This window comes from Lepisma saccharinum, chromosome 7 (assembly GCF_977018435.1).
Source record: "Lepisma saccharinum chromosome 7, izLepSacc3.1, whole genome shotgun sequence".
In the NCBI taxonomy this organism is placed as follows: Eukaryota; Metazoa; Arthropoda; class Insecta; order Zygentoma; family Lepismatidae; genus Lepisma; species Lepisma saccharinum.
The window spans coordinates 16,437,169-16,464,787 of NC_139235.1; the positions used below are offsets into that span (position 1 = coordinate 16,437,169).

Sequence of the window (27,619 nt, forward strand, 5' to 3'; positions counted from 1 at the left end):
TGGTAATTTAACATTTCTAAGTGCCTGTCCGGATTAAGCGAAGTCCGGCTTATCGTGGTCCGGATTAACGAAGTTTTACTGTAATTTCAACAGAGAGCGATGTGAAGCAACATGGCACAACATTAGCGGGCTTGTAAATGTTCTTTAATGTGATTAAAATGGGCAATAACATCTGCAATAGTTTATTTCTGCCAGAAGAATATTTGTTCAGCTGAAAACTTTCCGAAAACAAAACAGTGGGACTGGCGCTGGCACCTAGTGCGTTCCTAATGTACGTAAAATAACTTGTTTCATTAGGCTCATGATTCGTGCACTTTTGAGTTCAGTAAGCATTGGAGTATTTTCTCCCAAATCGTGATCTCCCAAAAATGTCCTTTGACTAACAATGGATTATATTCAGCGAACAACTTCCCCCAGAATTAATTTCGCCATATTTCGGGCAAATAGATCAGACCCGTTGAAAATATGCCCGCTGAGCATTGCGCGTGTGGTCTTTGCTGAAGAGATTTAGGTATGATTATATTGATCTTATAATAGGAATGTGTACTTTTTCACGTTTCCGATGCCTTGCAGAAACCGTGATAAACATACAGTATAAAGTGATTAAATGCAAATTTTCTCGCTGTTAAAAGGCTTCTCGTACGCCTTTCATAACACATGCATATCTGTTTGCCCGATTTATTTCCAGAGTACACCGCGTGATTACGTCAAGTTGTATAACATTTATTGCAATTTGCAATCAACCTCTTCTCAAAATGTGTGTTCTGAGAAAAGATAGGCAAATACTACCACATGCACAATAATTGAACTCAAAAATACTCCTTGGAAAACCACATATGTGAACAAAGAAACTGGTTTGGGTTCAGCACGAGAAGAGTGGAGGACCCGAACGCCTTACAAATTCGATTCACAGCTTCTTTGGCATGGAAATGAAAGAGGTATTTTTAAATCTAAGACTTATGTTCTAATGTAAAAGTTCAATACGCAAGTCGATATTTAACTTAAATTCGAGGACCAGTTGTAATCCTGTAATATTTCTATGGCGTTATTAAAACTAATTGTCTCATTGTTAAACGGATGTTCCTATTATCAGAACGTCTTTTCCTTCCAAAGGCAGCAAGGCTGGGGACTATCAAGAAATCAGGGGCCGACCTCACGCCATTAGGCTTTTCAGTAATGGGTCATTACTGTTACAGAATGCGAGGGAGGAAGATGAGGGCTTCTACTTGTGTCAAGTTACGAATGGAATCGGAAATGGTCTTGGAAAGGTTATCAACTTGAAAGTCAACTGTGAGTATAAGATCTCTAACGATGTTGTACACTCTTATATTGATTCTCATGAAATTTTATACTCTATAATATCTATATATTTTCGAGTGTTAACTTGTAAAATTTTCCCCTCTGTTGTATATATGTATTTCCAATAAAGTAATATGATTGAAACTATTATTGAGTAATATGTTATTGTAGTATTGCTTCGAGTAAGGTGTATACCATAAGCCTAACAATGTAGTTGCCATGTAAATGTAATAAACTTTCAGTAGTTTTCGAGGATAAAGTGAGTTCTTGGTATGATATTTTTCTTGTCAGTACAATATTTTATATTTATGAATTTTTATACATATTACATCTGAATACAATCATCTATGAAAGATCAATTTTCACTTAAAAATGTAATAGCATTTAAATGTTCGTAAACCTATTCATTTGGTAGTAGCCTCAAGTGATTTGATACACATTTCATTATTTTCGGAAGTTTACTAATATTATACTTTGAAACAACTAACAAATTAGCCATTAACATTAAATTTTACAAACAAAATATTATTTGCTTGAAATAATCATCGTATCAGCTATGTATCAATAATAATGTGTTGTTACTTTTAGGAAGCTATTTGTGAACAAGTACAATATAATATCAATGTTTGAAAATGAAAATTATGATTTTAAATTATTGGAATCGTTTTAATGTATAAACTGAGAGAATTTTGTAAATCTTTGAACGATAACTGCATTAAGTTGAGTGAACTTCGAAAGTATTTTTTTTCAACCTTCTTGGCTCATGGATTTAAAAGATGGATATTCACTGGTCTTGTTGGGGTGTTTTACCTTTATTAACGTATGTTAGTATGTTTTTCAATGATACGTTACCATTCGCAGCTGCCCCACATTTCCCAGTACAGTCTCGCTTACTGACTGTGAAGAAAGGTGACATAGCAACCTTGAAATGTGAAGTTGAAGGAGACATACCTATTAATATCACTTGGATAAGAGGGCAGAAATACATCAGGACATCTTTAAACCTTAGGTTAGTTCGTCTAATGCAATAACGTTCTGAAGCTTGTATTTATTTCTTGAAATGTATGTTGAATGTAGTGTTTTGTTACGTAATGCTGAGAAATATGTAACTAATATTCAGTTTCAACTAATTTTGTGCAGTCGAAAGTTAGAATGTATCTCAAGATGTAGGGACTGAAAATTTATTTTATGATCATATGAATGTTCAATTTATTAAGATTTATGTTAGGAAATTCCATCTTGTATCTTATTTGCAGTGCACATATTAATCAGTTTGCAATCTCTTGAATTTAGTTGATAAAACTCTTTTTGTGAAAATTCTACTTTTCCACAATAACATTGCCAATCACCAAGTTTTACGTCCGTCCTTATGTTCTCTATATTCTATAGGTTTCTCCAAGTACCTACGAAGCCAAAAGTATTGAGGTCGAAACTCCAGTACAGAATGGACATTTATTTCATGTCATTTCTATCTTTCGTTACAATTTCTCATAATGAGAACCAGATGAACGTAACACCAAAAATGCTGTTTCCAGTTTTGTTCAGATCGACATATCTCCACTTCTAATCATTAGCAGTAAGGTGGAGTCGTGTGTTTTCAGTTTAATGGCTCTTTTTAAGAGTCGAACATATTGCTTAGAATGCATTATTTCCTCTCTCTCCTAAAAATGTTTTCATCATTCATTCCTAACTTGAGAAAAGTATGCAAGTAATTGAAAATGCAGTATGATACCAATAGCCTATATAATGTTTATCGTGCCTTTAAACTTCATCTCTTGCTTATTATTAATGATTCTCGCATAATAATACCGTTGCTAAATATACAAGATTACATGTTAGATCATAATTCGCTCATGTAATATGTTAACAAGACTTTCAATTTTACTTTTCTTCAGCGATTAATTTATATTTAGCATTAGTAGGTTTCTTAAAATGTTAAGTTGTTTAAATTGTTACACATGTTCCTCTCCTTTTCATTGGATGCATGTTGAAACGTAAAAAAAGAAAACATTTAATTAATTCATCCTTTATTGGATTTAGCTGTCATGTTAGCTCTACACCTAGTATCTATCAAAATCAAGTCATACATGATATTGTTATATCAAATTACAAATTTTGAACATACATAGTTTTTACATGTCTACATTAATACCATGAAAAATTTAAAAATAATAAATACGATTCTTATATCTGGTGACGATATTAAAGAAGATATAGAAGTTGGTAGAGATATTTCTTTTTTATTAGATTCTTGAATAAGATCTCCCTTAGATTGGTATAAAGTGAACATTGAAATATAACATGATGAGCAACTTCCTGGTCCGCTTTCCATTTACACATAGATGAATTAACTAAAGTAATTGTATTTAAATAGTGATTTAATTTGATGTGACCTGATCTCAATCTTAGTAAAATTAAAAACTTTATTGATATATGAACTGTATAAAACCATGTAGTCTTACTGTTTAAATTGAGTACATTTTTGTATGAATGACCCATACATGTAAATTATTTTTGTTTAACCCATATCTCCCAATCTTCTTGAATTTTGATGAAATTATGGATAGTAAGTTCCAATAACGTTTTGCATGACAACAAAGATCCATAAGCAACAATGGTACAATACTGACTTCTGTAACCATGTTTTCGCTCCATTATTAAGTGATTTAGCAAATGAATATCCTCTTTAGGTATTCTACAAAGGATCTCCCAACCTCCACTGGTATAATTTCGCAGCTAGAGATAACGAGCGCTATCCCAGAAGACAGCGGTGGTTACGTTTGCCAGGCGACCAATATGTATGGAAGAGAGCAGCAAGTCTTGCAACTTCTTGTGCAACGTAAGTACATTATTTCATTGAATCGAGCTGTAATCATACAATTAATTTTAAATCCAAAAAGAGTACTTCCATTATATCCTGCTCTGAAGAACTGTATACGAGTCCAATTTTTTTGTTCACTAATCAATTAGAGGAAAAGGTCTAAATATGGGCCCCCCTTTTTATGTTGTTATCTTGGGAGGAAAAAAATTAATATATCACGCACCTGCCTCTAAAATGCATATCCATAAAATGTATACTGAAATGTAATAGCATTCTAAAGTATAGTATATCCCAAAAAGCAATTAAAATTTAAAAAAACAGTCATTTATCGCTAAAACATTATAAAATTCATATTTATGAATAATCTGTTTTGAAAATCACGCGGAATGGGAAAAATCGAAATTAAGATAACATCCAAATATTTGTTGAAAATGTGATCTCAACATTACACCTCATGTCATAGCTCATATTTAGACCATCAAGCTATTTTCTTCTTAAATTTATTTTTGCTCTCTGTGGTACATGTTTCACAAACAAATCAGGGTATTATAAAAGCCCACATTTGTTTTATGTACCGCTAATATCATAACCTATATAAAGCAGATGAGAATTCAAAAAACGCTGAGTTAAAACATACCTGCAAAAAGTTTTCGGAGGTCGCAATTCTATAACAGCGTCCAAGGCCGAAACTAACCACCACATTCTCTTGCGAATTGGCGCCACAACCTTTGTCCTTGACAGATAACCAGTTCCAATAGCCTCTGCCAGGCTGCAGCACTCGGTAGCGCTGATAACTCCAAAACCCATATTTAAACCTTCGCCCATATTTAGACCTTCTCTTCTAGGCCTACTAGAACCAGTTCGAAGTAGTTATATGTGCAACAGTCAGTCCTTTAACGAAATATTTTAGCATATATGAGGCGTTCAGAGCACAAGTGCCGTAAGTCCACTTTTCATGAAAATTGAGTTACACGTGTAACTTGAAAGTGTGAAGTATGAACATTTCAGTGTTGGAAGCAAGTATGTCCTAAGTTTCAAATTCTTACTCATAGAGGCACTACTATGTTTGTGCTCCAATAGCTAACATAGTACCTAGCTATCTAATTTTTCCCTTTTCTCAAAACTGTCTTGAATGGAGTTACGACACTTTTCCTCTGAACACCTCATATGTTTCAAGTGTTGTTGAAACTTGATTGGCAAATTTAATTTTGATGGCTTTAAAGAGATCAAGGATATTGTTCAGATTTATTCAGTGCCATTCAATTGACACTTTGACGTAGGGAAATACTTGTGTGATGTTTTATGTCGTCATGCACGTGCTAGACTATTGAAGCCAGATATATGGGTAGGGTTCAGATCTTCCTATGAAATACCAAGAGCATATAAAGTATTGGCCCCCAAAAAAGCCGCAATTGTTATCCATATTTCAACTGAGAACTTACGGTGCTGCTTATATTCGCGACCATCACTTGTACATTTTATCATATCGTATGCTGTTGCTGCAGCCGCGTTTTCCCCTCCATGTACTTACTTACCCTCTCAACGCGTTCATTGATCAAGCGCTCACCGGTCGACCTCTGTGGCGGAGTGGTTAGCATAGCGAGCTTCGACGCCAGAGTCTCTGGTTCGAATCCCGACCTCAGGGGTTCCGGGTTCGAATCCTGGCATGTGCATGGATGTTTGTGAGTGTCCATTCACATTCATCATGTCATCACTCATCCCCATGTTCGCAAATTAGCCAAAAGTGGCACAAGAAGCGAAGTAAAATAGAGCCAATCAATCAAATCCTGACCTTGGTATGGGTGTTCCTTGTGGGTGTCTGTTGATCAGCTTCATCATATCATCACTCATCTTCATCGCGATTAGCCAAAAGTTACAGAAAAGTGACCGTAAGTAACAAATATCAATCAATCAGAGTGTACCAGCATTGAATTGAATTGAATTGAAAATTATGGGTGCGTCACTACTTAGGCTATTCTTCACCAGTCACATTATACGGGGCCCAGCCCCTTACCATAACTAAAATAAGGACGTGTCTGGTGACTAAAATATCCTTACTAGAGTTAGAAGCTGAGGCTGTAAAAGGACACTCAGCACATGTAAGGAGGATTACACTAGTCGTAGGTACAGACGCCAGAGCCTCGTTGGCTTTCCAAAAGCAGTTACCGAGACGGGTAAGTCAGGTTGATGTTTGGGTGCCTTACCAGAAGAACACCCCTACACGCCAGAGTGTACCAGCAGTTTGCAGCAGCGAGCACGGCAATGCTGCACCCACTCGCTTTCTCCCCTTTTCTACTGTTACGGGGTCTTGTTCCACAGATTCCGGAATAACTTACTGCATTAAACATTATCTTAACAGTAGCTTACCCGAGGAGGTGGCCTGTCAGGCCCACCTCCTCTTTTTTTCGATTTTTTCTACCGTGATATTTTTAAAGAACAATTAAAATTACATTGCATTGTTCCCTAGGGCTGTCTCAATATGTATGTATTACTTTTGTTCATATAATTTAAATGTAAGGTAAATAGGAGGCAAAATGCACTTGGAGGGCGTATCAGGCGCCACATTTGAATGCGTGTTATGCGAGTGACAGTGTACAATTGATGAGTAATGATGTTAATGTTGGTAATTATTATAATTAATAAACAGCTGCCCCTCTAATACAAAAAAATGATTGATTTATTGATTGATTTGGTGTTTTAAGTCCACTTCGTGCACAGTAAGGCTAATTGGGACTGCACCTACAGTTTAAAGTGGGATCCGAACCACTATGTGCCTCCACCGGATATCGAACCCGGGACCCCTTGATTATAAGGCGACGATGCTACCACTGCGCCATCGGGGAGGCCTCTAAAAAAAAGAATTGAAGTGCTCGGGTGTAAAACATGGTAAGTGACATTTTGAGTTGGTTGGTTGGTGGTTTAAGTCCACTTTATGCACAGTAAGGCTAATCGGGACTGGACCTACAGTTTAAAGTGGGATCCGAACCACTTGTGCCTCCACCGGGTATCGAACCCGGGACCCCTTGATTGCAATGCAATGACGCTACCACTGCGCCATGGGAGAGGCTCAAGTGACATTTTGGTAATTTCTGAGTTCATTAAGAAAAAATGTTATTACAAGCTATACTGTAGCACATTGCTTTCGTGTTGTTTTTACCAATTTCAGAAAGCTTCACTGAGTCCAATCCAAATTGTATGGCATGGCAGTTTCACTCATAAATTGAAGAATGGCACATTTTGCTTTATAACTCAAAAATGTCACCATGTTTTACACCCGAGCCATTCAATTAATAAAAAAATATTGTTATTTTATTGTGAGTTTTAGCTACTGGTAAAATATGTGTGTGACACTCATGCAATAATTGGTTATTAATATTTATTAATTATGGTAATTTGTGTTTATTATAATTAATAAATAACTGCACATACGTATATAATCAACAAGGGTAGCAGTGATTCAATAAGAAAATGGTTTCTTGAATTTTAGTTATAAGAAAACGTGTGGGCCTGTGAATTCCCCCTCAGGTGAGTAAGTTTCTCGTACGGCACTGGTAAACTAGCTTTAAGGAAAACAGATACCGTTTGTTTTGGAAGAACTAATGTTTTCAGGTGCTAAGTGCACGTTTAGATAGTGGAAACCACCCAGGGAGAAATCTTGAGAGGAATGCAGAAGAAACAATTACCTCCAACCGTTCTTAACCCGCTCAGCACGGAAGTAATATTTTCCCTGCGATGTATCTCCTGGCGACCGTGTCACGTGGGGTTGCTTAAGGATCTCATTTTTTACCTCCGAAGACTTCTAGATGAAGCAGGAGGAAATTGCTCGGTGGATCTGCAAGGCGATAGCCTGGCTCCGAGAGAAGGCATTACAGAAATGTCGACAGCTTTAATATCATTCAGGAGACAGTTGGAAGTAGAGGAATAACCTCGGGGCGAGTTGAACCACAAGTTTATCTTATTCTTCACAAAGTTAATTGCGGAACGGTTGGAAATATTTGCCTCCTCTTTCACATTCCGAATTCAAAAACAACCGTTATCAATTCTCGAGAGAACACTTCACTTCACTTCACTTCATGTACAGCAAACTGACTCCAATTTTCAAAGTAACGTGAGTGATTATGGAATAGAAATTTCGGTAAAGTAATTCATGCTCTAGTTAATTGATTGATTGATTTAGTTTATTTTACTTCGCGTTTTGTGCCTCTTGGCTAATTTGCGAAGATGGGGATGAGTGATGAAATGATGAAATTGATGAATGGACATTCACAAACAACCAAGCCCGAGAGGGATTCGAATCCGGTATCCTTGGCGTCGCAGCGCGATGTGCTAACCACTCGGCCACGGGGTCCGGCATGCGTAGTGGTAGCGTGGTTGCCTTGTAATCAAGAGGTACCGGGTTTCCCAGTCCCTGTGCATAAAAGTGGATATTAAACAAAACTCAAACAATGAGTGAGAGGTGGGATCTGGCTTCCGTTGACAAGTTATAAACCCGTCGCCCTGTTATCAAAGAGTCAAGGGTTCGATCACCGGTGTATGCACATTGCAATATTCAGTTCCCACTTTAAACTGTATGCACAGTCCCGATTGATCTACCTGAGCATAAAGTGAATTTAAAATAAGTTTTGTGAGACAGCTACCGTGTTTTAATCGGTAGGATGCCTCACCCACATTCGATTCCAAGAGTTGTTGGAAAAATAATATGGAAAAACAATGCTCCTTGCATGGAGCTGCTCTGGAGTTCACACAGTCTCTATTAAATGGGTACCCGAGGGCAACTATATGTAGTATAGGCGGTCGGAGCGTGGTGATGAGCTCGTCACTGCCACCATGGCATGATGAAGGGGATAGATTTACCTATATATATTTTATAGGTAATATTACGTTATCACTTTTGTTTAACATAAGTTACCATGCTAAAACATGTTTTAATTTATTTATTTTGCATCTTTAGTGAAAATATTCATATATCTCTCTGATGGCGGTCCTTTGAATTTAACAGCATCATTGGCAGCAACAGTTATTAAAAAAAGAACTGATACAAGGAAAGCTATCTGACTCCGATTTGACAAAGTAACGTAAGTGTTTATTGAATAGGAATTTTGATTATTAAATAAAGTAGTCCATGTTCTAGTTAAATCAGAAATTCTGGGTTTGATCCCAGGTAAGGCAAGCGAAGGAATCTTCATTTCATCATAATTATCTGATATTTTAGTGAATGAGCTATCATTACATGGTGGACATTCAATGTCGGTATTTTAAAACACACGTCCTAAGGCTGCTTAAGTAAACATAAAGGATATTGCACCTATCAAGCATGGTAACTGCTACATTCATATTCTTACGACAAGTGGTAGAACCAAGTTAAAAATCCATTACAACTGAGTATTCTTAACAAGCACGTATTGAAAATACGGGATGGCGTGTATTAACAGGAGCGCATGCGCGTATCTCTCGTGCTTAGGCAACTGAAACGCTCGTAATCAGTCTGTCGTAGAACGTTGGCCTGTTCAGACACGAATCGCGGCAGTGTAGGCGTTCATCCGAACTGGTTCCCTTGAGGCAGTGGCGCAACCACAGGGGGGCCTTGTCTCCCCAACCTTGGACTGAAATGAGTTCTAGGGGGGAAAAACATTGACGGCCCAGTGTACCTGCAGGGGGCAATTACCGCCCACAACTTCAAATTTTATGCAAATAAAAATATTTTTCGTAAAATTTTCTTGATCGCTTCGCTAGCAATAACTGCTTTCTTTAGTCTTATCAAGTTCTGAACCGTAGGTAGGGGGCGGCGGGAGTCGGCCCTGGGCGCCCAACGATCAAAATGAAAATGAGTTGTAAGATTGATTGATTGATTGATTTGTGGTTTTAAGTCCACTTTACGCACAGAAAGGCTAATCGGGATTGGACCTAGAGTTTAAAGTGGGATCCGAACCACTGTGCCATGTGCCTCCACCGTGTATCGAACCCGGGACCCGTTTATCACCGTTACCACTACACCATCGGGGAGGCACAAAAGTTGTAAAGAGAGAACGCATTAGCGTCCCGTGAAATTATTTGCACCCTATTAAATCAATATTGATTACAGCCTGCCAAAAAATTGGATCCAAAAATTTTCTTGATCGCTTCGCTCGCAATTTTCATTGTTCTCTATAATGCATTGTAAATTTCCAGACAGAAAAATAAGACTTGTCTTAATTGATTTTGTTTTATATGCATGAACAGTTGTTTTGAGAAAAGGGAACGTGTACATTTGAGAGACAATTTATGTCATTTTCTGTTGGTTTATTGTGAAATGGATGAATTGGTTGCGTAAGGTATTTAAATAATATATGTTGTATATAATATGTATTAAAGAAACTTAGAATACCTACACAATTTAATGTTCACGTCGCTCGATATTGCATATATGCGAGACATACCTATATCGTGCATCAAAGTTATACATGTTAAAGTAAAAGAGAATTATATTTAGAATGCATTTATCAAGCATTTTCTGTCTTTCAAAAATAGTTTCTGTGCTTCTTTTCCATTATTAATGTGAAATTGAACGTGTTGAAAAAATAATTCAAATCATTTGTTCGAACACAAATGCTTTAGCACCAACTTCTACTCCATTTTTGCATAGTTTACGAAGGTAATAACGTCTTTGATACTAGCACTACTACTACTACTAATAATAATCATCATCATCATAATGTTGGTCCCAGATACGAATCCCGACTTAGACATGGATATTTATGTGTGTCCATTCATCAATTTCATCATATCATCACTCATTCCCATCTTCGCAAATTAGACAAAAGTGGAACAAGAAGCGATGTAAAATAAAGTAAATCAATAATAACAATAATAATAATAATGTTATAATAATAACATTATTATTATTATTGAAATTATTATTATTGTTACTACTATTATTATTACGTATTATTATTATTATTATTGGTACGTTTATCCTGGTACTTGCCCCCCAGACAAAAATTCGTGATTGCGCCTCTGCCTTGAGGAGATGTAGTGGGTACTGCACAGAGAAGAATCAGGTGTTCCATTGTCTGACCCACCTCATCATGATGGTCCGCTCTTCCACGAGTTACCATCCAGTTTAAACCTTTTACAACTCAATAATGTGATTGGTTGCGATTTTTCTATAATTCAATTTCTTGTTGCAAGAAGAGACGCATTTCATAGCCTACATTTTAAACTGAAAAATTGACATTTCTCTCGCAAGATACCCTACAAGGAATATACCTCTGTTCCAAAATAATGGTCGCATTGCCCCCACGTGAGTGTTCGCGGCAGACTCGAGATACGGACAGAGCTGTGAACGAGGAACAGGCACAGCCCCAGATGACTGGTGTGATGAACGTTGAGGAACAGACGCGATCTTGATATCGAGCCGCATGGGTCGAGGTAGGCAGTTTTAAGTACAGGCCTTGGACAAGTGCAGCATGGCTATAGGAGCAAGGTAACGCATAATGGTACAGAACGGCTTTTAGCTGAAACCACGTTTTCTCCTCCATGCGCTCACTTTCCTCTATTGTCTTCATTCATCGAGCCCTCTCGAGTCACTACTTGCGCAGATGACTTGGTTGCGTTCGCTTCCTCCAGAGATTCCCTGGACAGAGTGTAGTTCAAGTGCATGAATCTAACGGCTGAATGATGGATGCATTCGACTGTTGACCGTTGCGTAGTGGTTTTGACTACAGGAGCGTAACCTGCGAATTGGACGGGTGAAGAATATTAGAGATCAGCAGAGGCGAACCATTTACTATGATCATCTGAGTAGACCTAGTGGCCGGGTACTGGGCCATCATTTGGAGCTCGAACCATCATTTGGAGCTCGGTGGGGCAGAGCACAGTTTGGTTGCACATATTCACTTTCCCGGCACACAAGTACGACAGTGTCTTTGAAAATGTTGTAGTACAAGTGGCCCGGTACTGAATTTTCATTTGGGGCTCGTGGGGCTCGTCGTAGCCTTCTATGATGTATATTTTGAGGGGCACAGAGTTGGCGACACTGTGGGTTTTTACTGTAGCTTTTTATGAGGGGGGGTTTATTGCTTTTTGTTTACATCTGGTAACACTGCCGTAGTTTGACAGTGTTGTTAACCTACTGGGTTTTTTTACTGAGGCTCGAATCATCATGTGGGGCTCATCGTAGCTTTATATGATGTATATTTTGAGGGGCACAGAGTTGACGACACTGTGGGTTTTTACTGTAGTTTTTTATGAGGGGGGTTTATTGCCCTCTGTTTACATCTGGCAACTCTATTGGATGTTTTTTTTTTGAGGCTCGAAATTATTATTTGAGGCTTGAAATTATTATTTGATGCTCGTCGGTGTTACCAACCCACTCTACAAAAATTCTACTATAAGATTTTTCACTGGCTAAGCTAACCTACAAATAGGAGTTATATATAGCACTGACTTATAAACCCACTGGGTCCTCTTGGCATGTTTTTTCATGATGTGTTGCTAGACTATTGAGCATCTTGGCGTATACAATGTATATATTTTGAGAGGGGGGTTATGGTTTTTTATGCTGTACGAATACTGGAAGCTTGACAGTGACAACCAACAGAGTAGGTAAACCTACATCCAGGAACTGGCAACACTAGTTTCTGACAGTGAATTTGAAATAAAATATTAAACAAAATATATGAGTTAGCACTGTGGGTACAAATAGTACCAGTGTTGTGCCCCCAACTCCAACTGGACAACTGGGGGGAAATAATTGTACAACAATTTGTACCTAATTGTACAACAACTTGTACCTAATTGTACAACATATACACAGACATAAAAGAGAGAACCTTCCCGTAACTTACTTCATGTACAATTTATATGTTTTTACAACTGTGAAAAGAAAGCATATGTGTTCTGTATGCATATATTTATTCTTATTTTTCGAAGTTGAATGAAAGCACGTGTTTTTACGTTCTCGTAATACTGATCTTGCTCTACTGATTTTAAATTGCTTCCATTCGCTTTTTTTCTGTGTTATTTCCGTATGCACGCAACATTCGCTTTCAATAGACAGAAGGAGTGTTAGTATAGCAGGCTCCAAGTTTACAATTTATTAAATTAAACAATAATTTATGTAAGAATATACTTGTACTTAACGAACACAAAATAATAAAAGCACATGTGAATGTTTGCGTGTGTTCATGTTATATGACGACTGAGTAAAAAAATAATGTTGACTCCTCGAAAGATAAAGTACTCCACGTCACCAAAAAAAATATCTCCTCTTGTCGATAAGTTGTCATGTTGTAATCAAAGGGTCCCGGGTTCGATACCTACTGGATTCCGATTCTATTTTAAACTGTATGCCCAGTCCTCCGATTAATCTATCTGTGCATAGAGTAAACTTAAAAAGTCGGTTAATTATTGTTGCGATTAAGAATTAAAAAAAGAGGGGTGGGTGAAGTCAGATTCAAAAAATGCCACGTGATTATTTTGATTCAATAGCTTCGTCTAGTTTGCTGCATTTTTTGATCGCACTCACACGTCTAGTTGGTTACACGGTACAACCTATCTTGTTGATTTTGGGTGTCATGTAGTGTATTTGGTGTCTGCACCACGTCTTGGAGAGGTGTAATATGTGGTGTGGTGTATGACCACGTGGTGAGTGGTTAACTAATCAAATGAATGTTTAAAGCAGCAGACAGGTATTTGTTGAATCTTCTGAACTTGAACACTGCTATTCGTCTACTCGGTTGAATGTTATTTTTTTTCACCAGCCTGACACCGGGATACACCTGCACTGCAAAGAAGTGCAGCGTACTAGACGAGGATATTAAATTGCATACTGATCTATTGCATGCTAACCAAACCTCTTGGGAGGTGGGCCACGGGTCCTATGTATGTATGTATGTATGAAATGCGATTTGGGGGAGGCCAAATTTTAAATTTACAGCTTAATTAATCTGCATGCATGCTTAATGTTTGATTTTTTTTTGTTTCTAGTTCGACATGAGATACACACAATTTTATTTTTTGAAGTACCTAGGTTAATCTGTGACATACAACTAGCGATCGACACGATCGCCTGATGACACACAGACACAGAGAGAGTGAGCAAATTTAAAATGTGATCTATTGTGAATTAAACTAAGCTCCCTCACCTACCCACATATAGCCTTACAGGTGACTCAAAAGCAGAAATTGGTCATAGCGTGACAGGTTGATCTATCGTGAACTAAACTAACCTCCCCCACTCATACATACACACTATGTCTTACAATAAGTAAGGCTGCTATATCACATGTAAGGGCTGACGGTTGCCAACACACAAAATCTATTGCAAATTTTATTAACCTACGACATAAGCCATGGACACACACACACCAAGCCTTCCAGATAGGCTATAAGCAACTCACCTCTTGCAATTGTATAACGGGGAAAATTAACCTACAGCTAGCAACACTGTTTGAGCTGCTTTCGACGAGTAGTGTTACCAAACTTATTTTTTTTGCAAATAGGCTCTACAGCTAGAGGCTTTGTCTAACAATTGATTAAATTAAGTACCGAATATTATCGAAAAGCAATTCTGAAAACATTATACTGAAATGACAACTTACCTCATGTAAAAATATTACCTAGTACGGGTTAAGCTGTGACATACAACTAGCGAACGACACGACCACCTGACACACAGACAGCTTATACGCAGTTTTTCCTACACACGTACTGGGTTTAAAAGATAACTTGCAACAACCATTTCACTCACCTCCTATCATATAATAAAATTACCACAAGTTTTTGATACTTGCTGCCAGAACATGGTGGTTTTAGACTGGAAATTCAGCCCGATTATTCTATTTGTGCAAGAGAAAAATGATGATGCCTGCATTTGGAATATATAATACTTCTTACGGTATTTTGCGTGCCCCAGTAACCTTGCTTTCGATTCACGGAAGCTATGACGTGTATTTCCTGTTTCGCGAACATACGAGAACTTTTCACAATGTCGCGTCAGATAATATATTGCAAGAGCGAGTTGGTTGTGTATATAAATCTAGTCTTGGGGAATGGACATGAATATAATGTCAAAATTATTGCATAACTTAAAAAGAATATTTATTGCACTGTGTTTTCTAGCAAAGGTAAATGCGGAATGCCCCGGCCCCTCAGAGATTCGAATACTGTTAGTTAAACAGCAAGCATTGTCATATGGACTGACGATTATTATTTTTTTAAAAAAACAGACCTCGTAGTAAGTTATAACCTGAGCTGTCTTGCAAGTCTCTCGAGTTTGATATCTGGTGAAGGAATATGATGCCACTATAAACTGTACACAAGATATACCCAGTCCCTGGCATGAGATGGACGAGAACCTATACAGTTGTACAATGGTTGTTTTTTTTATTAAAGCATAGCGCTTATTTACATGTCAGCGCAACATGCATGCAAAGAAGGGAGGGAGACCATAACGGATAATTCTTATTTCGATTTCAATATTTTTGCTAGTCACGCTATCTAGACGAACACTGGAAGATGGGCAAAAGCGAGGGGAAGAGAGAAATGTTATTTTTTGCTCCTCTGCCTGTGTGTGATATACTAGTTTTACATGCATACGGCTGTATCGTGAAGCGAGGCCGAAAATAATTTTTGAAAGCAGTCTCGAGCATCTTCGCGTTCAGCCAACAAGAGAAATAAAATATTACACATGGGTGTGGGGCGCAACAGCCACAGTACGGTAATGTGCATGGATGTTAAAATTTTTGGGTTTTTCTGAATAGACATACATATCAGTTTTGCAGTCTCCAGATGGGACCGGAGCTTACTCTTCATTTGGACAAGGGGTTCAGATCAACTATAATTTTTGTTCACATCAAAATGAAACAAAGGATTTTACTCCACTGCTTACTTATTCAATATTTTTATTATTGTAAAGAATGGGGCGGTGTGTCTTATTGTATATAGTCTTCCAACAACCACATCAAGAGGCGTAAATTTATGTTTCTGCATGTATGCAAAATGCACTTAACTTCTGTTGTGAAGCGAATGGAGAGTTTGTTTTGCTGTTGTGATTAAATACTAAACCAAAATCTCACTACATAACTTTGAATTATATTTGTTAAAATCGATCTATATTATATTATTGCTATAGGTGGTCTATGTTATGCGCAGGAGAATTTTTAAAAAATGTCTTGTTTCTCGAACCTGTGGCCTGTAGATTTGCTTTGTTGGCAAACAGAAACAGAAAAATGGCACTATTTAGGTTATTGCAACAGTATGGAGAGTTCAAACTTCAGACGATTTTTGTTAATCTACGAAAAGCCAAGGGGCGAACGAAGATCACTACGAAAATTGTAACGCGAGGCTATTTTGGCTAATGGCAACGATGAGGATGAATAATGGTTGTTTTTGATGAAATTGAAAAAGTGGGGCACGTCTGCTTCGAAGTGCATTACACCAACAACTACAATTGTCCCTCTTCCCCACACGAGGCGATTAACAGAGGTGTATTTTTGCCGGTCTACGACTCTGAGGGCTCAAGTTACAATGTTTATCTATAGCTGTACATATTTAAAAATGACCTGAGCAATTAAATGTTACAATACAGATTCTGATTTTTGTCGGATGACGTAGGTTGCAATCCCACCTCCGATGGCGTATAGACTTAAATGTTTCCATAACATGAAATACTGTTAATGGAAATCTGTTGTTTCTAATGTAAAAATCATATAACAAGAAAAAGAAGAAAATAAATGTTGCGAGCAAATACGGAGCCTCAACCCAAACACATAAATAATCAGACAAGATGTCAACGGTGCGTTCATAACTAACAAGTGATTATTCAAAAATTGAAAAGGTGCAGGGGGGAAACAACCAACTAAGTAACTAGGCTTCTTAAACCCGAGGACAGCAAATACAAGGCTATTCTGATCTGAGAAAGATATCTATTTTTTTTTCCATCCCAACCGATTTTTTTTAGGTCTATTCAACCCCTCATGGTACACGAGCTCCCACTGCCCTGATGGTGGAGGAAGCGAATCTATTTGGACATGAAAGAGTATTATGTGTGGGAGACTATAATTTATACATGTGGTTGCTTGGATGCTTACAGAGGATGCCATAGCTCGTGCGATTGAGGCATTTTATTAAGCACATATTTTGATGAGTGTAAAAAATTAAATAAGACACAAGGGGCTGAGGCATGGTTTGAATTTCTCGATCTAGGTATGGATGCAGACAGACACGAAGTTTTGTGTGTGGACACAAATGATAATGGAAAAATGCTGTTCACCCCGATAGCATAGTGGTAATGTTGTTCTTGCCTCGTTTCCATCGACAACATAGTGGTTACACTGTCCAATATTAAGAAGTTCTCAAAATTATTCAATCACTCTCTCTCTTCTTCTTCTATTATCTTGGTAACCAAAAAAAGGTTTTCTCAAATGTTTAGACGGCTACGAAAACGTTGAAATGTAAAATATTGTTGCATTGTAATCAAAAAAGAATTTGTTGAATATGCCTAACCTAAAATAAAATTCAAGAATTAATAGAGTTAAACATTTGCCACTCTGAAATGGCGACGGCTATCATAACATTATTTTCAGCAGGATAATAATAACAATATTATATATATTAAGGATTAGGTCCGAGGGATTCTTATTCACTACACTTGCTTCTAACCTGTCCACACTGGAAACCGAAAACACAAGTACGAGACACTAACTTGGGAGAGGACATGCAAAAAACTCTGCGGGGCTCATCTTAAAAACTTCAGTAGATGTTTGTCATGGAACTCCCTCCTTAAATTCGATTCGAAAGGCACAAATATTCCGGTTCTTGAATAAGAAGCGCGTATGCCTTCGGAAAGAGAGAAGAAGAAATAAATAAATCAACTCATGCATATTCTTCATGTACGTACGCTTGGTAACAAGAAACAGTATTTTTTTTTCTCTTCAAGAAATTGTTTTCAATTTTTTGCTAGGTGACCCAACAGGAGTGGACGAAATAGCTTATTTATTCAAACTGGAAGCTTGCTTTTTTTCAACAATGGAAAACACATTATTTCCAGTAAAATATCGACTCAACTACCTAGAATGGCTACCACGGGCTTGGTGACTGAATACTAAAAACTATCGAGCGACTTACTTCACAGCAGTGTCACTTAGTTTCAACAAGAACAGTTCAAGGCTTCCCGGGTGTCCTGCAAGGTTCGGCATTTATTTTTTTAATAGCAAGCAGATGAACTGGCCTTACAATATGAAGACCCCTCTCACTGTGTCGGTTGCAGTTATTTTCTGGTAATTATGTCTTGCCGATGGCGTTGTCGCTTTGTAATCATACTTGGAAGTTATTTTTTTTATTTTGCTTTTCGCGACATGTTCGACTAATCGTGACAATACGTTTCAACCTTTCTGCATAAACGTTGAAACGTTTCAACAAATAAACGTTGAAACGTTCCAACAAATAAACGTTGAAACGTTTCAACGTTTATTTGTTGGAACGTTTCAACGTTTATTTGTTGGAACGTTTCAACGTTTATGCAGAAAGGTTGAAACGTATTGTCACGATTAGTCGAACATGTCGCGAAAAGCAAAATAAAAAAAATAACTTCCAAGTATGATTACAAAAGCGACAACGCCATCGGCAAGACATAATTACCAGAAAATAACTGCAACCGACACAGTGAGAGGGGTCTTCATATTGTAAGGCCAGTTCATCTGCTTGCTATTAAAAAAATAAATGCCGAACCTTGCAGGACACCCGGGAAGCCTTGAACTGTTCTTGTTGAAACTAAGTGACACTGCTGTGAAGTAAGTCGCTCGATAGTTTTTAGTATTCAGTCACCAAGCCCGTGGTAGCCATTCTAGGTAGTTGAGTCGATATTTTACTGGAAATAATGTGTTTTCCATTGTTGAAAAAAAGCAAGCTTCCAGTTTGAATAAATAAGCTATTTCGTCCACTCCTGTTGGGTCACCTAGCAAAAAATTGAAAACAATTTCTTGAAGAGAAAAAAAAATACTGTTTCTTGTTACCAAGCGTACGTACATGAAGAATATGCATGAGTTGATTTATTTATTTCTTCTTCTCTCTTTCCGAAGGCATACGCGCTTCTTATTCAAGAACCGGAATATTTGTGCCTTTCGAATCGAATTTAAGGAGGGAGTTCCATGACAAACATCTACTGAAGTTTTTAAGATGAGCCCCGCAGAGTTTTTTGCATGTCCTCTCCCAAGTTAGTGTCTCGTACTTGTGTTTTCGGTTTCCAGTGTGGACAGGTTAGAAGCAAGTGTAGTGAATAAGAATCCCTCGGACCTAATCCTTAATATATATAATATTGTTATTATTATCCTGCTGAAAATAATGTTATGATAGCCGTCGCCATTTCAGAGTGGCAAATGTTTAACTCTATTAATTCTTGAATTTTATTTTAGGTTAGGCATATTCAACAAATTCTTTTTTGATTACAATGCAACAATATTTTACATTTCAACGTTTTCGTAGCCGTCTAAACATTTGAGAAAACCTTTTTTTGGTTACCAAGATAATAGAAGAAGAAGAGAGAGAGTGATTGAATAATTTTGAGAACTTCTTAATATTGGACAGTGTAACCACTATGTTGTCGATGGAAACGAGGCAAGAACAACATTACCACTATGCTATCGGGGTGAACAGCATTTTTCCATTATCATTTGTGTCCACACACAAAACTTCGTGTCTGTCTGCATCCATACCTAGATCGAGAAATTCAAACCATGCCTCAGCCCCTTGTGTCTTATTTAATTTTTTACACTCATCAAAATATGTGCTTAATAAAATGCCTCAATCGCACGAGCTATGGCATCCTCTGTAAGCATCCAAGCAACCACATGTATAAATTATAGTCTCCCACACATAATACTCTTTCATGTCCAAATAGATTCGCTTCCTCCACCATCAGGGCAGTGGGAGCTCGTGTACCATGAGGGGTTGAATAGACCTAAAAAAAATCGGTTGGGATGGAAAAAAAAATAGATATCTTTCTCAGATCAGAATAGCCTTGTATTTGCTGTCCTCGGGTTTAAGAAGCCTAGTTACTTAGTTGGTTGTTTCCCCCCTGCACCTTTTCAATTTTTGAATAATCACTTGTTAGTTATGAACGCACCGTTGACATCTTGTCTGATTATTTATGTGTTTGGGTTGAGGCTCCGTATTTGCTCGCAACATTTATTTTCTTCTTTTTCTTGTTATATGATTTTTACATTAGAAACAACAGATTTCCATTAACAGTATTTCATGTTATGGAAACATTTAAGTCTATACGCCATCGGAGGTGGGATTGCAACCTACGTCATCCGACAAAAATCAGAATCTGTATTGTAACATTTAATTGCTCAGGTCATTTTTAAATATGTACAGCTATAGATAAACATTGTAACTTGAGCCCTCAGAGTCGTAGACCGGCAAAAATACACCTCTGTTAATCGCCTCGTGTGGGGAAGAGGGACAATTGTAGTTGTTGGTGTAATGCACTTCGAAGCAGACGTGCCCCACTTTTTCAATTTCATCAAAAACAACCATTATTCATCCTCATCGTTGCCATTAGCCAAAATAGCCTCGCGTTACAATTTTCGTAGTGATCTTCGTTCGCCCCTTGGCTTTTCGTAGATTAACAAAAATCGTCTGAAGTTTGAACTCTCCATACTGTTGCAATAACCTAAATAGTGCCATTTTTCTGTTTCTGTTTGCCAACAAAGCAAATCTACAGGCCACAGGTTCGAGAAACAAGACATTTTTTAAAAATTCTCCTGCGCATAACATAGACCACCTATAGCAATAATATAATATAGATCGATTTTAACAAATATAATTCAAAGTTATGTAGTGAGATTTTGGTTTAGTATTTAATCACAACAGCAAAACAAACTCTCCATTCGCTTCACAACAGAAGTTAAGTGCATTTTGCATACATGCAGAAACATAAATTTACGCCTCTTGATGTGGTTGTTGGAAGACTATATACAATAAGACACACCGCCCCATTCTTTACAATAATAAAAATATTGAATAAGTAAGCAGTGGAGTAAAATCCTTTGTTTCATTTTGATGTGAACAAAAATTATAGTTGATCTGAACCCCTTGTCCAAATGAAGAGTAAGCTCCGGTCCCATCTGGAGACTGCAAAACTGATATGTATGTCTATTCAGAAAAACCCAAAAATTTTAACATCCATGCACATTACCGTACTGTGGCTGTTGCGCCCCACACCCATGTGTAATATTTTATTTCTCTTGTTGGCTGAACGCGAAGATGCTCGAGACTGCTTTCAAAAATTATTTTCGGCCTCGCTTCACGATACAGCCGTATGCATGTAAAACTAGTATATCACACACAGGCAGAGGAGCAAAAAATAACATTTCTCTCTTCCCCTCGCTTTTGCCCATCTTCCAGTGTTCGTCTAGATAGCGTGACTAGCAAAAATATTGAAATCGAAATAAGAATTATCCGTTATGGTCTCCCTCCCTTCTTTGCATGCATGTTGCGCTGACATGTAAATAAGCGCTATGCTTTAATAAAAAAAACAACCATTGTACAACTGTATAGGTTCTCGTCCATCTCATGCCAGGGACTGGGTATATCTTGTGTACAGTTTATAGTGGCATCATATTCCTTCACCAGATATCAAACTCGAGAGACTTGCAAGACAGCTCAGGTTATAACTTACTACGAGGTCTGTTTTTTTAAAAAAATAATAATCGTCAGTCCATATGACAATGCTTGCTGTTTAACTAACAGTATTCGAATCTCTGAGGGGCCGGGGCATTCCGCATTTACCTTTGCTAGAAAACACAGTGCAATAAATATTCTTTTTAAGTTATGCAATAATTTTGACATTATATTCATGTCCATTCCCCAAGACTAGATTTATATACACAACCAACTCGCTCTTGCAATATATTATCTGACGCGACATTGTGAAAAGTTCTCGTATGTTCGCGAAACAGGAAATACACGTCATAGCTTCCGTGAATCGAAAGCAAGGTTACTGGGGCACGCAAAATACCGTAAGAAGTATTATATATTCCAAATGCAGGCATCATCATTTTTCTCTTGCACAAATAGAATAATCGGGCTGAATTTCCAGTCTAAAACCACCATGTTCTGGCAGCAAGTATCAAAAACTTGTGGTAATTTTATTATATGATAGGAGGTGAGTGAAATGGTTGTTGCAAGTTATCTTTTAAACCCAGTACGTGTGTAGGAAAAACTGCGTATAAGCTGTCTGTGTGTCAGGTGGTCGTGTCGTTCGCTAGTTGTATGTCACAGCTTAACCCGTACTAGGTAATATTTTTACATGAGGTAAGTTGTCATTTCAGTATAATGTTTTCAGAATTGCTTTTCGATAATATTCGGTACTTAATTTAATCAATTGTTAGACAAAGCCTCTAGCTGTAGAGCCTATTTGCAAAAAAAATAAGTTTGGTAACACTACTCGTCGAAAGCAGCTCAAACAGTGTTGCTAGCTGTAGGTTAATTTTCCCCGTTATACAATTGCAAGAGGTGAGTTGCTTATAGCCTATCTGGAAGGCTTGGTGTGTGTGTGTCCATGGCTTATGTCGTAGGTTAATAAAATTTGCAATAGATTTTGTGTGTTGGCAACCGTCAGCCCTTACATGTGATATAGCAGCCTTACTTATTGTAAGACATAGTGTGTATGTATGAGTGGGGGAGGTTAGTTTAGTTCACGATAGATCAACCTGTCACGCTATGACCAATTTCTGCTTTTGAGTCACCTGTAAGGCTATATGTGGGTAGGTGAGGGAGCTTAGTTTAATTCACAATAGATCACATTTTAAATTTGCTCACTCTCTCTGTGTCTGTGTGTCATCAGGCGATCGTGTCGATCGCTAGTTGTATGTCACAGATTAACCTAGGTACTTCAAAAAATAAAATTGTGTGTATCTCATGTCGAACTAGAAACAAAAAAAAATCAAACATTAAGCATGCATGCAGATTAATTAAGCTGTAAATTTAAAATTTGGCCTCCCCCAAATCGCATTTCATACATACATACATACATAGGACCCGTGGCCCACCTCCCAAGAGGTTTGGTTAGCATGCAATAGATCAGTATGCAATTTAATATCCTCGTCTAGTACGCTGCACTTCTTTGCAGTGCAGGTGTATCCCGGTGTCAGGCTGGTGAAAAAAAATAACATTCAACCGAGTAGACGAATAGCAGTGTTCAAGTTCAGAAGATTCAACAAATACCTGTCTGCTGCTTTAAACATTCATTTGATTAGTTAACCACTCACCACGTGGTCATACACCACACCACATATTACACCTCTCCAAGACGTGGTGCAGACACCAAATACACTACATGACACCCAAAATCAACAAGATAGGTTGTACCGTGTAACCAACTAGACGTGTGAGTGCGATCAAAAAATGCAGCAAACTAGACGAAGCTATTGAATCAAAATAATCACGTGGCATTTTTTGAATCTGACTTCACCCACCCCTCTTTTTTTAATTCTTAATCGCAACAATAATTAACCGACTTTTTAAGTTTACTCTATGCACAGATAGATTAATCGGAGGACTGGGCATACAGTTTAAAATAGAATCGGAATCCAGTAGGTATCGAACCCGGGACCCTTTGATTACAACATGACAACTTATCGACAAGAGGAGATATTTTTTTTGGTGACGTGGAGTACTTTATCTTTCGAGGAGTCAACATTATTTTTTTACTCAGTCGTCATATAACATGAACACACGCAAACATTCACATGTGCTTTTATTATTTTGTGTTCGTTAAGTACAAGTATATTCTTACATAAATTATTGTTTAATTTAATAAATTGTAAACTTGGAGCCTGCTATACTAACACTCCTTCTGTCTATTGAAAGCGAATGTTGCGTGCATACGGAAATAACACAGAAAAAAAGCGAATGGAAGCAATTTAAAATCAGTAGAGCAAGATCAGTATTACGAGAACGTAAAAACACGTGCTTTCATTCAACTTCGAAAAATAAGAATAAATATATGCATACAGAACACATATGCTTTCTTTTCACAGTTGTAAAAACATATAAATTGTACATGAAGTAAGTTACGGGAAGGTTCTCTCTTTTATGTCTGTGTATATGTTGTACAATTAGGTACAAGTTGTTGTACAATTAGGTACAAATTGTTGTACAATTATTTCCCCCCAGTTGTCCAGTTGGAGTTGGGGGCACAACACTGGTACTATTTGTACCCACAGTGCTAACTCATATATTTTGTTTAATATTTTATTTCAAATTCACTGTCAGAAACTAGTGTTGCCAGTTCCTGGATGTAGGTTTACCTACTCTGTTGGTTGTCACTGTCAAGCTTCCAGTATTCGTACAGCATAAAAAACCATAACCCCCCTCTCAAAATATATACATTGTATACGCCAAGATGCTCAATAGTCTAGCAACACATCATGAAAAAACATGCCAAGAGGACCCAGTGGGTTTATAAGTCAGTGCTATATATAACTCCTATTTGTAGGTTAGCTTAGCCAGTGAAAAATCTTATAGTAGAATTTTTGTAGAGTGGGTTGGTAACACCGACGAGCATCAAATAATAATTTCAAGCCTCAAATAATAATTTCGAGCCTCAAAAAAAAAACATCCAATAGAGTTGCCAGATGTAAACAGAGGGCAATAAACCCCCCTCATAAAAAACTACAGTAAAAACCCACAGTGTCGTCAACTCTGTGCCCCTCAAAATATACATCATATAAAGCTACGATGAGCCCCACATGATGATTCGAGCCTCAGTAAAAAAACCCAGTAGGTTAACAACACTGTCAAACTACGGCAGTGTTACCAGATGTAAACAAAAAGCAATAAACCCCCCCTCATAAAAGGCTACAGTAAAAACCCACAGTGTCGCCAACTCTGTGCCCCTCAAAATATACATCATAGAAGGCTACGACGAGCCCCACGAGCCCCAAATGAAAATTCAGTACCGGGCCACTTGTACTACAACATTTTCAAAGACACTGTCGTACTTGTGTGCCGGGAAAGTGAATATGTGCAACCAAACTGTGCTCTGCCCCACCTAGCTCCAAATGATGGTTCGAGCTCCAAATGATGGCCCAGTACCCGGCCACTAGGTCTACTCATCTGCTTCGTGTCAACAGCGGTGTCTTGCAAAGGACAGTGTCGTCAATAGAAGATCCATTGATCGTATATAGAAACAAGGTGAGAACTCCGTACATCATTGCTGATTGTCGCCTCTAAAATGAAAGCGAGGTCGGCAGGAAGAAAAAATCCATCGACCTAGGGCTCCCTCTGTGGCGAAGAAAGAATATTAAGTCTCTGACGCCCTCTTTGGGCGTGTTCAAATCGACTGTGCATCACAGAATATAAAAGAAAGAAGTCCCATGACTTCATGTTTGAAACCAACATTTGCCGTCATAGGCGTCACTTGGCGGGGGTAAGGGGAAGGTAGTTGCCTTCCCCCACAAAAAATCACATTTATTACAATTTACAAGTTAGGGATCCCGAGGAGCAAGATTATAAAGAGTAATATTTGTGATTTAGCAAACGTCACAGTTATTTAGATCCTGGACTCTTATTTTTATGAGATGGACAACTTTTGGATTCTCCTCCGCCAAACTCAAGTCCCAGGCGTGATTCTGCCCCCCCCCCCCCCGGCTCCAAGTCTGAATCTGCCATAAAGTAAACCCCATGTTAAATTCTGTCCCTTCAAAAACTTGGCCCAATTTTGATTCTGCCCCCTCAAAATTAAGCCCATGTTGGCGTGACAAGTGAACAAGAACATGTGCAATTTTGTTTGTCAATGCAGGATTCAGGATTCCGTTAAATAAGGATATGTTCGACCGTATACAAATGGTTTTACGTGAGAGATGTGCGTGGGAAGTTTTACCTAGCAGTAGGAGATACTAATCTGTACATAACGTGTCAAACGCTTGTTCGGGAAGGTCATGTTTTTAGTAGCTCTGGCACGCCTCCGCGCTGCTGGTTTAATTGAATTTTTTTTCGTTCACCTACTTCCGCAAATGAAGACGATAATTGATAAGCCTACGTATTGCGGTGTGGGAGATTTACTTTGAAATTGCTTCTTATACGGTAGTTGTGTATACTGGTGCGGGGGATGAACGTGTAGGTAAGTAGGACTACTTTCTAGATTTATATTCTGTCCCTATTATCTCTGGAGCAAACGAACGAAAACGAAGTGACGCGAGGCGGCTCCACCAATGAACTCGTGAGAGGAACGGGATTGCGTGGAGGGGAAACGACTGCAGGTATAGTACTAGTGTTGAACGTATCACCAGTTCGGCATCTTCGACAGAACCCCAGAGGAAGCCGACCGGACCCGCATCTGGTTTCGAGCCACCACCTGTTTTTCGGCAAAGCGCTGTCGTCACTTTTGCCAGCAATGTTTACACATCCATTCATTCACTATGACGTTTCACTCCCAAGGTCTTTATATTGCATAAAAAAAATAGCAAAACACAATAACACAACCTAGCAAATATAGAGAACCGCAACCTCGCGTTTAGAAATCTCTAAAGAAACTGAATTAGCAACATCTCATTTAGTCCACGTGGACTTAACGAGAGCTGTCATTTCTTGGACGAACGCTATTGGTGGGAAAGGTTTCAGGGGACGATTTATTGCACTCCACGTGGACCTGACATGTGGTTGTTAGGGGGAAAACTGATCGTTCGGAACTTTCTTTGAAGTAAAGTGAGGTTGCTTTCGGGACGACAACTATACCAGCCTTCGCAGCAGGGTGTACTGCTTCGCTCTGCCCACTCGATTCCACCCCCCAACCCCTTCTCTTCTGCTATGCGCGGTCTAGAGATAGATGGGACATTTTATAATATTTTCATATAAGGTAATATGTATTCAGAAATAGCCCACGTACATAAATGAAACTCATGGTGTTCTACCAGGTAAAGGTAAGCCACATTAACACATCTAATATCACAACAGAAACCATGGGTATTTAGTTAAATTCAAATATTAAATTAACATATCATTACTTAATGTTCTGCAGATAATTCTTCGCATTCTGAGACGAGTGTATTATTATTATCATCAAACAATGTCACATGTAACAGCATCTTTATTATAATTTTGATGTCTCGAATACATCACAATAAAATGTACGTTAACGTAATGACTACAAATGCAATTAATTTTCCAATTTCAGAGCCCCCCAACCCCCCGCAGCGCTTGGAAACTGTCGAGGTGGGAAGCCGAGCCGTGCGGCTTCAGTGGCAAGGGGACTTTCCAAGCGTCACAAAGTTCATCGTCCAATTCAAGGAATTCAGAGGTAAGTAATTGGCTAATTTGCATCTATAACTTCCACCAGGCTCATCTGGAGAGTATTGTGCATTTTGAACACTATGTTCATCTTATCCGATTAAGACCTCTGTCGTACAGACATTTTTTTGTCTATAGTCGTCGATAGTATATTTTTATAGAGATGTAAACCTCCTCGGTGACATAGTGGTAACGTCGTCGGCTTATATCAAGGGGTTCCGGGTA

At 38.1% G+C, this 27,619-nt stretch overlaps 1 protein-coding gene across 4 annotated transcripts in view; it reads left to right on the plus strand.

The window, feature by feature from the left end:
• LOC145989744 (cell adhesion molecule Dscam2-like) overlaps window positions 1-27,619 on the plus strand; it is a 363,117-nt gene that overhangs the window by 286,069 nt on the left and 49,429 nt on the right. For all 4 annotated transcript variants that reach the window (XR_014441890.1, XM_083125027.1, XM_083125028.1 and 1 more), the window contains exons 12-15: window positions 1,114-1,290; window positions 2,161-2,308; window positions 3,990-4,138; window positions 27,282-27,404. Coding sequence is in view for 3 of the 4 variants with exons in the window: in XM_083125027.1 (XP_082981153.1) it covers window positions 1,114-1,290; window positions 2,161-2,308; window positions 3,990-4,138; window positions 27,282-27,404 (597 nt within the window). In the remaining variant the exon portion in view is untranslated. The remainder of the gene's footprint in view (window positions 1-1,113; window positions 1,291-2,160; window positions 2,309-3,989; window positions 4,139-27,281; window positions 27,405-27,619) is intronic.